Raw genomic sequence first — 16,392 nt, 5'->3', positions numbered from 1 at the left:
AGAGGCTCTAATCTGACTCTTAGACCTACTAGCTCCTTAGGCGAACAGGCTCTAATCTGACTCTTAGACCTGCTAGCTCCTTAGGAGAACAGGCTCTAATCTGACTCTTAGACCTACTAGCTCCTTAGGCGAACAGGCTCTAATCTGACTCTTAGACCTGCTAGCTCCTTAGGAGAACAGGCTCTAATCTGACTCTTAGACCTACTAGCTCCTTAGGCAAATAGGCTCTAATCTGACTCTTAGACCTACTAGCTCCTTAGGCAAATAGGCTCTAATCTGACTCTTAGACCTACTAGCTCCTTAGGACAACAGGCTCTAATCTGACTCTTAGACCTACTAGCTCCTTAGGAGAACAGGCTCTAATCTGACTCTTAGACCTACTAGCTCCTTAGGCAAATAGGCTCTAATCTGACTCTTAGACCTACTAGCTCCTTAGGCGAACAGGCTCTAATCTGACTCTTAGACCTGCTAGCTCCTTAGGAGAACAGGCTCTAATCTGACTCTTAGACCTACTAGCTCCTTAGGAGAACAGGCTCTAATCTGACTCTTAGACCTACTAGCTCCTTAGGAGAACAGGCTCTAATCTGACTCTTAGACCTACTAGCTCCTTAGGCAAACAGGCTCTAGTCTGACTCTTAGACCTGCTAGCTCCTTAGGCAAATAGGCTCTAATCTGACTCTTAGACCTGCTAGCTCCTTAGGAGAACAGGCTCTAATCTGACTCTTAGACCTACTAGCTCCTTAGGTGAACAGGCTCTAATCTGACTCTTAGACCTACTAGCTCCTTAGGTGAACAGGCTCTAATCTGACTCTTAGACCTGCTAGCTCCTTAGGCAAATAGGCTCTAATCTGACTCTTAGACCTGCTAGCTCCTTAGGAGAACAGGCTCTAATCTGACTCTTAGACCTACTAGCTCCTTAGGCAAATAGGCTCTAATCTGACTCTTAGACCTGCTAGCTCCTTAGGCAAATAGGCTCTAATCTGACTCTTAGACCTGCTAGCTCCTTAGGAGAACAGGCTCTAATCTGACTCTTAGACCTACTAGCTCCTTAGGCAAATAGGCTCTAATCTGACTCTTAGACCTGCTAGCTCCTTAGGCAAATAGGCTCTAGTCTGACTCTTAGACCTACTAGCTCCTTAGGCAAATAGGCTCTAATCTGACTCTTAGACCTGCTAGCTCCTTAGGCAAATAGGCTCTAATCTGACTCTTAGACCTGCTAGCTCCTTAGGAGAACAGGCTCTAATCTGACTCTTAGACCTACTAGCTCCTTAGGCAAATAGGCTCTAATCTGACTCTTAGACCTGCTAGCTCCTTAGGCAAATAGGCTCTAGTCTGACTCTTAGACCTACTAGCTCCTTAGGCAAATAGGCTCTAATCTGACTCTTAGACCTGCTAGCTCCTTAGGCAAATAGGCTCTAGTCTGACTCTTAGACCTGCTAGCTCCTTAGGCAAATAGGCTCTAATCTGACTCTTAGACCTGCTAGCTCCTTAGGCAAATAGGCTCTAGTCTGACTCTTAGACCTACTAGCTCCTTAGGACAACAGGCTCTAATCTGACTCTTAGACCTACTAGCTCCTTAGGAGAACAGGCTCTAATCTGACTCTTAGACCTACTAGCTCCTTAGGCAAATAGGCTCTAATCTGACTCTTAGACCTACTAGCTCCTTAGGCGAACAGGCTCTAATCTGACTCTTAGACCTGCTAGCTCCTTAGGAGAACAGGCTCTAATCTGACTCTTAGACCTACTAGCTCCTTAGGAGAACAGGCTCTAATCTGACTCTTAGACCTACTAGCTCCTTAGGAGAACAGGCTCTAATCTGACTCTTAGACCTACTAGCTCCTTAGGCAAACAGGCTCTAGTCTGACTCTTAGACCTGCTAGCTCCTTAGGCAAATAGGCTCTAATCTGACTCTTAGACCTACTAGCTCCTTAGGTGAACAGGCTCTAATCTGACTCTTAGACCTACTAGCTCCTTAGGTGAACAGGCTCTAATCTGACTCTTAGACCTACTAGCTCCTTAGGTGAACAGGCTCTAATCTGACTCTTAGACCTGCTAGCTCCTTAGGCAAATAGGCTCTAATCTGACTCTTAGACCTGCTAGCTCCTTAGGAGAACAGGCTCTAATCTGACTCTTAGACCTACTAGCTCCTTAGGCAAATAGGCTCTAATCTGACTCTTAGACCTGCTAGCTCCTTAGGCAAATAGGCTCTAGTCTGACTCTTAGACCTACTAGCTCCTTAGGCAAATAGGCTCGAATCTGACTCTTAGACCTGCTAGCTCCTTAGGCAAATAGGCTCTAATCTGACTCTTAGACCTGCTAGCTCCTTAGGAGAACAGGCTCTAATCTGACTCTTAGACCTACTAGCTCCTTAGGCAAATAGGCTCTAATCTGACTCTTAGACCTGCTAGCTCCTTAGGCAAATAGGCTCTAGTCTGACTCTTAGACCTACTAGCTCCTTAGGCAAATAGGCTCTAATCTGACTCTTAGACCTGCTAGCTCCTTAGGCAAATAGGCTCTAGTCTGACTCTTAGACCTGCTAGCTCCTTAGGCAAATAGGCTCTAATCTGACTCTTAGACCTGCTAGCTCCTTAGGCAAATAGGCTCTAGTCTGACTCTTAGACCTGCTAGCTCCTTAGGCAAATAGGCTCTAATCTGACTCTTAGACCTGCTAGCTCCTTAGGCAAATAGGCTCTAGTCTGACTCTTAGACCTGCTAGCTCCTTAGGCAAATAGGCTCTAATCTGACTCTTAGACCTGCTAGCTCCTTAGGACAACAGGCTCTAGTCTGACTCTTAGACCTGCTAGCTCCTTAGGAGAACAGGCTCTAATCTGACTCTTAGACCTGCTAGCTCCTTAGGAGAACAGGCTCTAATCTGACTCTTAGACCTGCTAGCTCCTTAGGCAAATAGGCTCTAATCTGACTCTTAGACCTGCTAGCTCCTTAGGCAAATAGGCTCTAATCTGACTCTTAGACCTGCTAGCTCCTTAGGCAAATAGGCTCTAATCTGACTCTTAGACCTGCTAGCTCCTTAGGACAACAGGCTCTAATCTGACTCTTAGACCTGCTAGCTCCTTAGGCAAACAGGCTCTAATCTGACTCTTAGACCTGCTAGCTCCTTAGGACAACAGGCTCTAATCTGACTCTTAGACCTGCTAGCTCTTTAGGACAACAGGCTCTAATCTGACTCTTAGACCTGCTAGCTCCTTAGGCAAACAGGCTCTAATCTGACTCTTAGACCTGCTAGCTCCTTAGGACAACAGGCTCTAATCTGACTCTTAGACCTGCTAGCTCCTTAGGAGAACAGGCTCTAATCTGACTCTTAGACCTACTAGCTCCTTAGGCAAATAGGCTCTAATCTGACTCTTAGACCTGCTAGCTCCTTAGGCAAATAGGCTCTAAACTGACTCTTAGACCTGCTAGCTCCTTAGGCAAATAGGCTCTAATCTGACTCTTAGACCTGCTAGCTCCTTAGGCAAACAGGCTCTAATCTGACTCTTAGACCTGCTAGCTCCTTAGGTGAACAGGCTCTAATCTGACTCTTAGACCTGCTAGCTCCTTAGGCAAATAGGCTCTAATCTGACTCTTAGACCTGCTAGCTCCTTAGGAGAACAGGCTCTAATCTGACTCTTAGACCTGCTAGCTCCTTAGGCAAATAGGCTCTAATCTGACTCTTAGACCTACTAGCTCCTTAGGCAAACAGGCTCTAATCTGACTCTTAGACCTGCTAGCTCCTTAGGAGAACAGGAGAGCAGTTGTCACTGAATATGACCTGACACCAAATAGCAGTTGTCACTGAATATGACCTGACACCGAATAGCAGTTGTCACTGAATATGACCTGACACCGAATAGCAGTTGTCACTGAATCGGACCTGACACCAAATAGCAGTTGTCACTGAATACGTCCTCATACTAACAGAGACAAGTGGGCAAACGTTTACTGCAAGAATTGGACTGAGGTGAAGCGTTTTTAGCCAAAAACATTGCACATTGTTAATTTCAATGTAATTACCTGATATTCATTATGAAACATATGGTTATTTCTCCACACTACCAAGGCTTTTGTGGAGAGAAAACCTCAATGTCATATGAAGGACCCTCTTTTATAGGAAACGAGGGAGAAACAGACCATCGGCACAGAACGAAAGGATGGAGGGGAGAAGGAATGAGAGAGAGAGAAGAAAGAAAGGAAAGATTTTAAACTCATTTCTGCCTCCTCCTTCTCCATCCTTCCTCCTCCTTCTGTGCCGCTGCTCTGCTTCTCTTCACTACACTATAAAACAGGGTCCTTTGGAGTTTGTCATTTATAACCTGGTTATGGTGGAAGCAGATCATAACCCTGTATGACTCATTTGTTTTCTTCAGCCATGGCTAACTGATGACCATTTATTCATGGATAACTGCAGATAATGTATGCATGGGTAACCGGAAATAATGTATCAGTGGTTAACTGGAGATAATGTATCAGTGGTTAACTGGAGATAATGAGATGGTTACTGGAGATAATGTGTTCATTGATAACTGGAGATAATGTTTTCATGGATAACTGGAGATAATGAATTCATGGTTACTGCAGAGTACGTGTTCATGGCTGACTGATGACAATTCATTAATGGATAACTGGAGATAATGTATGTATGAATGGGTACTGAAGAAAATGTATTCATGGCTAACTGGAGAGAACTTGTTGACGGCTAACTCAAGATAATTTATTCATGGCTAACTGGAGGTAATGTATTCATGTCTAACTATAGATAATGTATCCATGTCTAACTGAAGATAATGTATTCATGTCTAACTATAGATAATGTATTCAGAAAGGAAGAGGAAAGTCATGCTCTGGTGATTCTGAATGGAATAAAACACATGGGGTTGAATGGAATAAAACACATGGGGTTGAATGGAATAAAACACATGGGGTTGAATTGAATAAAACACATGGGGTTGAATTGAATAAAACACATGGGGCTGAATGGAATAAAACACATGGGGCTGAATGGAATAAAACACATGGTGATGAATGGAATAAAACACATGGGGCTGAATGGAATAAAACACATGGGGTTGAATGGAATAAAACACATGGGGCTGAATGGAATAAAACACATGAGGCTGAATGGAATAAAACACATGGGGCTGAATGGAATAAAACACATAGGTTGAATTGAATAAAACACATGGGGCTGAATGGAATAAAACACATGGGGCTGAATGGAATAAAACACATGGGGTTGAATGGAATAAAACACATGGGGCTGAATGGAATAAAACATGGGGCTGAATGGAATAAAACACATGGAGTTGAATGGAATAAAACACATGGGGCTAGATAGGGAATAAAACACATAGGGGCTGGTGGAATGAAACACATGGGGCTGAATGGAATAAAACACATGGGGTTGAATTGAATAAAACACATGGGGTTGAATAAAACACATGGGGTTGAATAATAAAACACATGGGGCTGAATGGAATAAAACACATGGGGCTGAATGGAATAAAACACATGGTGATGGAACAAAACACATGAGGTTGAATGGAATAAAACACATGAGGTTGAATAAAAAACACATGGGGCTGAATGGAATAAAACGCATGGGGTTGAATGGAACAAAACACATGGGGCTGAATGGAATAAAACACATGGGGTTGAATGGAATAAAACACATGGGGCTGAATGGAATAAAACACATGGGGCTGAATGGAATAAAACACATGGGGTTGAATGGAATAAAACATGGGGCTGAATGGAATAAAACACATAGTGATGAATGGAATAAAACACATGGGGCTGGAATGGAACAAAAGCATGGGGCTGAATAGATGGAATCCAATTGCTTCAGTCATTTCTATGTTTTAATTTCCCTGGTCCTCTTAAAGACAGCAGAGCTGGTAATAGCAGGCCAAATTGATGTCACTGGGTGGAATGTACTGTTTAGTGTTGATGCCTCTAATTCCTGCTGGGAAAGAGAAGAAAGGCCATCTGCTTGTCCTTAGAGATGCAGCCTGATGATTGAAGTTGTTAATAAACACAGAGAGAGAAAAATACAAGGGAAGCGGGAGGGAGGGAGGGAGGGAGGGAGGGAGGGAGGGAGGGAGGAAGCCGACTGGCAGGTGGCTGGCTGGCTGGTGGCCGATGACTGGCTGGTGGTTTGCTGTCTGGCTGGTGGGTGTGTGGGTGGCTGGCTGGCTATTGGCTGGCTGGCTGGTGGCTGCTTGCTGATGGGTTGTGGCTGTCTGGCCAGGTGGTGGCTGGCTGGCTGGCTTGTGGCTGGCAGGTTGCTTGCTGGCTGGCTTGTGGATGGCTGGTGGGTGGCTGGCTGGCTGGTGGCTGATGGCTGGGTGGCTGGATGGTGGCTGTATGGTGGCTGGCTGGCTGGCTGTATGGTGGGTTGTGGTTGTCTGGCTGGTGGCTGGCTGGTGGGTTGTGGTTGTCTGGCTGGCTGGCTGGATGGGGGATGACTGGTTGACTGGTGGCTGGATGGTGGCTGGCAAGCTGGTGGCTGGCTGGTGGGTTGTGGTTGTCTGGCTGGCAGGCTGGATGGTGGATGGATGGTGGCTGGATGGCTGGTTTCTGGCTGGCTGGCTTGCTGGCTGGTGGCTGGCTGGTGGGTTGTGGTTGTCTGGCTGGATTTGATGGTGGATGGCTGGATGGCTGTTGACTGGCTGCTGGCAGGTGGCTGGTTGGTAGTTACATTACATCACATTATATAGTGGTAGTTATAGAACATTATATAGTGGTAGTTATAGAACACTATATAGTGGTAGTTATAGAACATTATATAGTGGTAGTTACAGAACATTATATAGTGGTAGTTATAGAACATTATATAGTGGTAGTTATAGAACATTATATAGTGGTAGTTATAAAACATTATATAGTGGTAGTTACAGAACATTATATAGTGGTAGTTATAGAACATTATAAAGTGGTAGTTACAGAACATTATATAGTGGTAGTTATAGAACATTATATAGTGGTAGTTATAGAACATTATACAGTGGTAGTTACAGAACATTATATAGTGGTAGTTACAGAACATTATATAGTGGTAGTTATAAGAACATTATATAGTGGTAGTTATAGAACATTATATAGTGGTAGTTATAGAACACTATATAGTGGTAGTTATAGAACATTATACAGTGGTAGTTATAGAACATTATGTAGTGGTAGTTATAGAACATTATATAGTGGTAAATTTAGGAGCATTATATAGTGGTAGTTATAAGAACATTATATAGTGGTAGTTACAGAACATTATATAGTGAGTAGTTATAGAACATTAAAGTGGTAGTTACAGAACATTATATAGTGGTAGTTATAGAACATTATATAGTGGTAGTTACAGAACATTATATAGTGGTAGTTATAGAACATTATATAGTGGTAGTTATAGAACATTATATAGTGGTAGTTATAGAACATTATATAGTGGTAGTTATAGAACATTATATAGTGGTAGTTACAGAACATTATATAGTGGTAGTTATAGAACATTAAGGAAGTTATTAGAACATTATATAGTGGTAGTTATAGAACATTATATAGTGGTAGTTATAGAACATTATATAGTGGTAGTTACAGAACATTATACATTATATAGTGGTAGTTATAAACATTATATAGTAGTAGTTATATAACATTCTATAGTGGTAGTTATAGAACATTATATAGTGGTAGTTACAGAACATTCTATAGTGGTAGTTATAAACATTATATATTGGTAGTTATAGAACATTATATAGTGGTAGTTATAGAACATTCTATATAGTGGTAGTTATAGAACATTATATAGTGGTAGTTATAGAACACTACATAGTGATAGTTACAGAACATTATATAGTGGTAGTTATAGAACAGAATGAAGACATTATATAGTGGTAGTTATAGAACATTATATAGTGGTAGTTATAGAACATTATATAGTGGTAGTTATAGAACATTATATAGTGGTAGTTATAGAACATTACATCAGAACATTATATAGTGGTAGTTACAGAAACAACTAGTTTCAATCCCCCAATTACTTGTTCATTATTCAACCCTCTGTTCCCCCATGTTTATTTGTGAGTGATTGTTTGTTATGTAGTAGGTCCATTTCTGTGGGCTTTCTTTTTGTGTCGCGTTTATTATTATGTTTAGCAAAGTACGTTTATTTACTCATATCTGCTGTCCTGCGCCTGACTCCTCTACACCAGCCACACAGACCTCATTACAAGTCGTTACAGGACATTACATGATATGGTGTTAGTTGAATGTTATGAATCAAGAAGACAAAAAAGACCATACACTGTAATACATCCAATACTAACTTCAATTGTGACAATAAACAAACCTTATTTCAATTACAGATTTGATTATCATTGGCTAGGTGTGAATTTTAGCTCTGCTCATTGATCTTAAAAAGTGAGTGAGTTACATATTCTGTATTCAAGGCAGAGTTCTAATTCTCATCACTGCTGTGCAAAGTACAAAGTTAAGATAACAGACACATTTCCTCTCCTAATTGCTCCTTCATATTAATCTGTCTGCCGTTTTGTCCCTTTAGGGAAATTGAGCTGCGTACAGGAGGACAATAATAATTTTGTCAAAGTAATCCCAGCATATGGTAATAAGGATGGAAGCCCCAGTCTAAACATCTGTCTGGGCTGCTGTGTAGGTTGGGGTACTATGGGGGCTCTATGCGACCCAGTCCGTCTGTCTGGGTTGTTGTGTAAGTTGGGGTACTATGGGGGCTCTATGTGACCCAGTCCGTCTGTCTGGGCTGCTGTGTAGGTTGGGGTACTATGGGGGCTCTATCGGCCAGTCCGTCTGTCTGGGTTGTTGTGTAGATTTAGGGTACTATGGGGGCTCTGTCTCCGTCTGTCTGGGTTGTTGTGTAAGTTGGGGTACTATGCTCTATGCGACCCAGTCCGTCTGTCTGGGTTGTTGTGTAAGTTGGGGTACTATGGGGGCTCTATGCGACCCAGTCCGTCTGTCTGGGTTGTTGTGTAAGTTGGGGTACTATGGGGGCTCTATGCGACCCAGTCCGTCTGTCTGGGTTGCTGTGTAGGTTGGGGTACTATGGGGGCTTATAGGCCAGTCCGTCTGTCTGGGTTGTTGTGTAAGTTGGGGTACTATAGGGGGGATGGGGGAGCAGCTTCAAAACATGGTAGAACCGAGGTGGTTGTTGAACATGATGACAGTACTAATTATATTCTAGGAGTAGAGGTGATTGTTGAACATGATGACAGTACTAATTATATTCTAGGAGTAGAGGTGATTGTTGAACATGATGACAGTACTAATTATATTCTAGGAGTAGAGGTGATTGTTGAACATGATGACAGTACTAATTATATTCTAGGAGTAGAGGTGATTGTTGAACATGATGACAGTACTAATTATATTCTAGGGTAGAGGTGATTGTTGAACATGATGACAGTACTAATTATATACTAGGAGTAGAGGTGATTGTTGAACATGATGACAGTACTAATTATATTCTAGGAGTAAGAGGTGATTGTTGAACATGATGACAGTACTAATTATATTCTAGGAGTAGAGGTGGTTGTTGAACTTGATGACAGTACTAATTATATTCTAGGAGTAGAAGGTGGTTGTTGAACTTGACTCCTCCACAGATCCAACAAGAATTATATTTTATTCTACCCTCAGCTAACAAGTTTTGTACTTGGAGAGCGGTTCCATTTAATTTTTCAAGTCAGGTGTTGAATAATAACTCTATATATAATTGATTCAATTCTGGCCCTATCTCTTGGGTTGAAGTATCCCTTCAATTACTATTATTGATTAAAATACATTAATTATAACGGCTTACTCCCATATCCAATATCTAAAAAATCTCCTCTTTTTTTTCTGTGCCATTCTGTGCCAAACAAGGCTGTCTGCTTTCTGCTGTCTCGTCCCGCTTTCACAAAGGCAATGCAAATGAGGCATTCTGTATACCCATACTTAAAAGTCCATTCAATGAAAGTGGACCAGAGAAACCCTTGGGGGCACTTTGTATGTTTATTGGCAATGTTTACAATCTTCCCGGGATGTGCCGCCGGTCACTATGGATTCATACAGAATTGATCAGGTTTTTCCATTGATAGCCTCTAAAACAACGTGAATGTTAATAATTGCTGTACTAAGGTCATGGGAAGTGTTTGTCCTTAGGCCTAGGGGTGGCAGGGGTGCAGAAGAAAACAAACACAGGCGAACTTGAATTATATTTCGACGAACACAACTTTTCTAAACCAACATTTTAAGGGAAATCAGAGGAGAGGAGACATGGAGGAGAGGACAGGAGAAGAGATGTGGAGGAGAGGAGGTGGAGAAGGGAGAGGACAGGAGAAGAGATGTAGAGGAGAGGTGGAGGAGAGGACAGGAGAAGAGACGTGGAGGAGAAGAGAGGAGGGTGGAGAAGAGGAGAGGACAGGAGAAGAGATGTGAGGAGAGGAAAGATGGAGAAGAGGAGAGGACAGGAGAAGAAGACGTGAAGGAGAGAATAGGTGGAGAAGAGAAGAGATGTGGAGTAGAGGAGAAGTGGAGGAGAGGACAGGAGAAGAGACGTGAGGGAGAGGAGAGGTGGAGGAGGGGAGGAGGGTGGAGGAGAGGAGACGTGGGAGGAGAGGAGACGTGGAGGAGAGGAGAGGTGGAGGAGAGGAGAGGGAGAGGTGGAGGAGAGGAGAGGTGGAGGAGAGGAGAGGTGGAGGAGAGGAGGAGGAGAGAGGAGAGGGTGGAGGGAAAGGAGACGTGGAGGAAAGGTGGAGAAGAGGAGCGGTGGAGGGAGGAGAGGGAGAGGTGGAGGGGAGAGTTGAAGGAGAGGAGGTGGAGGAAGGGGAGGAGAGGAGACGTGGAGGGAGAGGTGGAGGAGAGGAGAGGTGGAGGAGAGGTGGAGGAGAGGAGAGAGGTGGAGGAGAGGTGGAGGAGGTGCGGCGGAGGAGGTGGAGGGAGAGGAGACATTGAGGGAGGAGAGGAGACGTGGGAGTAGAGGAGACGTGGAGGAGAGGAGAGGTGGAGGAGAGGAGTCATGGAGGAGAGGAGAGGACGTTGGAGGAGAGGAGACGTTGAGGAGAGGAGACGTGGAGGAGAGGAGACGTGGAGGAGGAGAGGGAGAGGTGGAGGAGAGAGTCATGGAGGGAGAGGAGAGGAGACGATGAGGAGAGGAGACGTTGAGGAGAGGAGACGTTGAGGGAGGAGACGTTGAGGAGAGGAAGACGTGGAGGAGAGGAGGCGTGGAGGAGAGGAGAGGAGAGGTGAAGGAGAGGAGCATGGAGGAGGAGGAGAGGAGACGTTGAGGAGAGGAGACGTGGAGTAGAGGGAGGAGAGGAGAGGTGGAGGAGAGGAGTCATGGAGGAGAGGAGAGGAGACGTTGAGGAGACGGGAGTAGAGAGAGGTGGAGGAGAGGAGTCATGGAGGAAGAGGAGAGGAGACGTGGAGGAGAGGGAGACGTGGAGTAGAGGAGACGTGGAGGAAGGAGGAGTCAGTAGAAAATTATCAGGAGTCAGGTAGAGAGGTTTTCTTGAACAGTAGCACTCAACTCAAAGGAATTACCAAGTATTTTTCAAGAAAATATTTGTTTTTCAAACGGAAGTTTTAACCTATTAACCTAACCACCGTATTAACCTATGAATTGCTTATTTGTTTCTTTGGGAGACATTGGACCACAAGGCACCGTTTGGTGCAATCTGGAGATCTCTCACCCTACCAACTATTGCTATTGGAAAGTCTTTCTATAGACAAGGTCAACATCAAACTGGAAGGTGACTATATTAAACTCACATTTTAATAGCATAATGAAATGCAGAAACCTTTGGTGGCAGTAGTCAAACATCCATGAGAGAGGATCAAAGAAGTTCTGAGGTCTGTCCATGTCTGTGTGTCAAATGGCACCCTATTCTCTAAATACAGTAATAAACATGTTTCCCCTAAATGGCATCCAAATGGCATTCCCTACATACAGTACATGTTTCAAATGGCACCCTATTCCTACATACAGTAGTGCACATGTTCCAAATGGCATCCTATTCCCGACATACAGTAGTGCACATGTTTCAAATGGCACCCTATTCCCTACATACAGGAGTGCACATGTTCCAAATGGCACCCTATTCCCTACATACAGTAGTGCACATAGTGGTGCACACTCTATATAATGCGCTACTTTTGAACATGGACCAAGGACTGTCCAAAGTAACACACTGTATAGGGAACACAGAGAGAGAGAGAGGGAGAGAGAGATAGAGAGAGAGAGAGAGAGAGAGTGAGAGAGAAGAGAGTGAGAGGAAGAGAGGAGAGAGAAGAGAGAGAGAGAGAGAGAGAGAGACAAAGTGAAAGAGAGAGAGAAGAGAGAGGAGAGAGGAGAGAGAGAGAGACAGAGAGAAAGAGAGAGAGAGAGAGAGAAAGAGAGAGAAAGAGAGAGAGAGAGAGAGAGAGAGAGAGGAGAGAGAGAGACTAAATGAACCATGGTTGCCACCAAGTGGTGTGAAAAGTAGGGCCCAGATATCGGCTATCACAGCCGGTTGCTCTATCAGTGACACTGAACTCAACCTAAAGGGAGACAGAGAGAGACTAAATGAACCATGGTTGCCACCAAGTGGTGTGAAAAGTAGGGCCCAGATATCGGCTATCACAGCCGGTTGTCTTTTCTATCAGTGACACTGAACTCAATAACCTAAAGGGGAGAATGAACAGTCTGGGAGAGGGAACCTCTCATTGAATCCACCAGTCTGGGAGAGGGAACCTCTCATTGAATCAACCAGTCTGGGAGAGGGAACCTCTCATTGAATCCACCAGTCTGGGGAGGGAACCTCTCGTTGAATCCAACCAGTCTGGGAGGGAACCTCTCGTTGAATCCACCAGTCTGGGAGAGGGAACCTCTCATTGAATCCACCAGTCTGGGAGAGGGAACCTCTCATTGAATCAACCAGTCTGGGAGAGGGAACCTCTCATTGAATCAACCAGTCTGGGAGAGGGAACCTCTCGTTGAATCAACCAGTCTGGGAGAGGGAACCTCTCGTTGAATCAACCAGTCTGGGAGAGGGAACCTCTCGTTGAATCAACCAGTCTGGGAGAGGGAACCTCTCGTTGAATCCACCAGTCTGGGAGAGGGAACCTCTCATTGAATCCACCAGTCTGGGAGAGGGAACCTCTCATTGAATCAACCAGTCTGGGAGAGGGAACCTCTCGTTGAATCAACCAGTCTGGGAGAGGGAACCTCTCGTTGAATCCACCAGTCTGGGAGGAGGACCTCTCGTTGAATCCAACCAGTCTGGGAGAGGAACCTCTCGTTGAATCAACCAGTCTGGGAGAGGGAACCTCTCGTTGAATCCACCAGTCTGGGAGAGGGAACCTCTCATTGAATCCACCAGTCTGGGAGAGGAACCTCTCATTGAATCCACCAGTCTGGGAGAGGGAACCTCTCATTGAATCCACCAGTCTGGGAGAGGGAACCTCTCGTTGAATCCACCAGTCTGGGAGAGGGAACCTCTCATTGAATCCACCAGTCTGGGAGAGGGAACCTCTCGTTGAATCAACCAGTCTGGGAGAGGGAACCTCTCATTGAATCAACCAGTCGGGGAGAGGGAACCTCTCATTGAATCCACCAGTCTGGGAGAGGGAACCTCTCATTGAATCCACCAGTCTGGGAGAGGGAACCTCTCATTGAATCAACCAGTCTGGGAGAGGGAACCTCTCATTGAATCAACCAGTCTGGGAGAGGGAACCTCTCATTGAATCAACCAGTCTGGGAGAGGGAACCTCTCGTTGAATCAACCAGTCTGGGAGAGGGAACCTCTCATTGAATCAACCAGTCTGGGAGAGGGAACCTCTCATTGAATCCACCAGTCTGGGAGAGGGAACCTCTCATTGAATCAACCAGTCTGGGAGAGGGAACCTCTCATTGAATCCACCAGTCTGGGAGAGGGAACCTCTCGTTGAATCAACCAGTCTGGGAGAGGGAACCTCTCATTGAATCCACCAGTCTGGGAGAGGGAACCTCTCATTGAATCAACCAGTCTGGGAGAGGGAACCTCTCATTGAATCAACCAGTCTGGGAGAGGGAACCTCTCGTTGAATCCACCAGTCTGGGAGAGGGAACCTCTCGTTGAATCAACCAGTCTGGGAGAGGGAACCTCTCATTGAATCCACCAGTCTGGGAGAGGGAACCTCTCATTGAATCAACCAGTCTGGGAGAGGGAACCTCTCGTTGAATCAACCAGTCTGGGAGAGGGAACCTCTCATTGAATCCACCAGTCTGGGAGAGGAAACCTCTCATTGAATCAACCAGTGTTTAAGTCAGAATAGGGCATGTGGTGAATGAGATCACAGTGAGATAGAGACCTTACTTGCTTTGGCAATGTTAACACATGTTTCCCATGCCAATAAAGCCCTTGAATTGAATTGAATTGAATTGAGAGAAAGGAAGAGAAAGGGAGGATCATGAATTGAGAGAAAGGAAGAGAAAGGGAGGATCATGATTTGAGAGAAAGGAAGAGAGAGGGAGGATCATGAATTGAGAGAAAGGAAGAGAGAGGGAGGATCATGATTTGAGAGAAAGGAAGAGAGAGGGAGGATCATGATTTGAGAGAAAGGAAGAAAGGGAGGATCTTGATTTGAGAGAAAGGAAGAGAGGGAGGATCATGATTTGAGAGAAAGGAAGAGGGAGGATCATGAATTGAGAGAAAGGAAGAGAAAGGGAGGATCATGATTTGAGAGAAAGGAAGAGAAAGGGAGGATCATGAATTGAGAGAAAGGAAGAGAAAGGGAGGGATCATGATTTGAGAGAAAGGAAGAGAAAGGGAGGATCATGGATGAGAGAAAAGGAAGAGAGAGGGAGGGATCATGAATTGAGAGAAAGGAATGATTTGAGAAAGGAAGAGAAAGGGAGGATCATGAATTGAGAAAAGGAAGAGAAAGGGAGGATCATGAATTGAGAGAAAGGAAGAGAAAGGAGGATCATGAATTGAGAGAAAGGAAGAGAAAGGGAGGATCATGAATTGAGAGAAAGGAGAGAAAAGGGAGGATCATGAATTGAGAGAAAGGAAGAAGAGGGAGGGATCATGAATTGAGAAAAGGAAGAGAAAGGGGAGGATCATGAATTGAGAGAAAGGAAGAGAAAGGGAATCATGAATTGAGAGAAAGAAGGATCATGAATTGAGAGAAAGGAAGAAAAGGGAGGATCATGAATTGAGAGAAAGGAAAGAAGGGAGGGATCATGAATTGAGAAAAGGAAGAGAAAGGGAGGATCATGAATTGAGAGAAAGGAAGAGAAAGGGAGGATCATGAATGAGAGAAAGGAAGAGAGGGAGGATCATGAATTGAGAGAAAGGAAAGAGAAAGGGAGGATCATGAACGAGAGAAAGGAAGAGAGGAGGATCATGAATTGAGAGAAAGGAAAGAGAAAGGGAGGATCATGAGTCAGAGAAAGGAAGAAAGGGAGGATCATGATTTGAGAGAAAGGAAAGAAAGGGAGGATCATGAATTGAGAGAAAAGGAAGAGAAAGGGAGGATCGTGATTTGAGAGAAAGGAAGAGAAAGGGAGGATCATGATTTGAGAGAAAAGGAAGAGAAAGGGAGGATCCTTGAATTGAGAGAAAGGGGGATAAATGTTTCCGGCAGAAGTGTCCTTGTCCTCTGTCAGGGTTGTCAGGGAAACCGCTGATGGCTACGATTGCTGGTTTCAGAGGTGAAGTAAGATCAGTCTATGTTGCTCGTATCACTGTCTCTCCATCTCTTCATCTCTCCATCCACTCCCATATAGCCATCCCTCCATCCCTCCATCTCGCCATCCCTCCATCCCTCCATCTCTCCCATCCCTCCATCTCTCTCCATCCCTCCATCCTCCATCTCTCCATCCCTCCATCTCTTCATCTCTCCATCCTCCACTCTCTCAGTCCACTGATTATTGCCTGATAAGTGTTTCTCAATCTGATTGAGTCACATTTCAGACAACAGATCAACTCAACCATCACCACTGCCTCTAGCGTTCCCGGTTCGTGGTGATGATGAAGGAGACAGATGAAGATCATAGCAAAGACAGACAGTTTCTGAACAGGTATGATGCAAAGCAAAAACTGCTTAATGTTGACATATGTTCTCTGATTTCTCCCTGGGGACTCTGTGTGATTATGAAATAAACAATGAATGTGGCTGTTTAGTTGACCGCAGCCTGTATGTTTACTGTTTATTTCCATTGTTTATTTCCCCTTTTGTTAATCATCCATTTCCCTTGCTTTGGCAATGCAAACATATGTTTCCCATGCAAACAAAGCCCTTAAAGCTAATTATACATTTTAACTGATTTGAAACCGAAAGCCAATCACTTTCCATGGTGCCCATGTGGAGTATTGTCATGACAACCAAATTATACCAAAAATGCTATAAAAACAATTTCCTGAAATA

The 16,392-nt window shown here is 44.4% G+C and overlaps 1 protein-coding gene across 1 annotated transcript; it reads right to left on the bottom strand.

Moving 5' to 3' along the window:
* Window positions 1–6,107: 6,107 nt before the first annotated feature.
* Window positions 6,108–6,679, bottom strand: LOC135535995 (uncharacterized; the record flags this gene model as incomplete). Its single annotated transcript, XM_064962391.1, has 1 exon — window positions 6,108–6,679. A coding segment is annotated over one exon (572 nt), but the record flags the coding sequence as incomplete, so codon positions are not given.
* Window positions 6,680–16,392: the final 9,713 nt, after the last annotated feature.

The sequence above is a fragment of the Oncorhynchus masou genome, unplaced genomic scaffold (genome assembly GCF_036934945.1).
Source record: "Oncorhynchus masou masou isolate Uvic2021 unplaced genomic scaffold, UVic_Omas_1.1 unplaced_scaffold_5417, whole genome shotgun sequence".
Classification (NCBI taxonomy): domain Eukaryota; kingdom Metazoa; phylum Chordata; class Actinopteri; order Salmoniformes; family Salmonidae; genus Oncorhynchus; species Oncorhynchus masou.
Note: the sequence above shows the minus strand (reverse complement) of the source record. Positions and strands in the feature narration are given on the sequence as shown.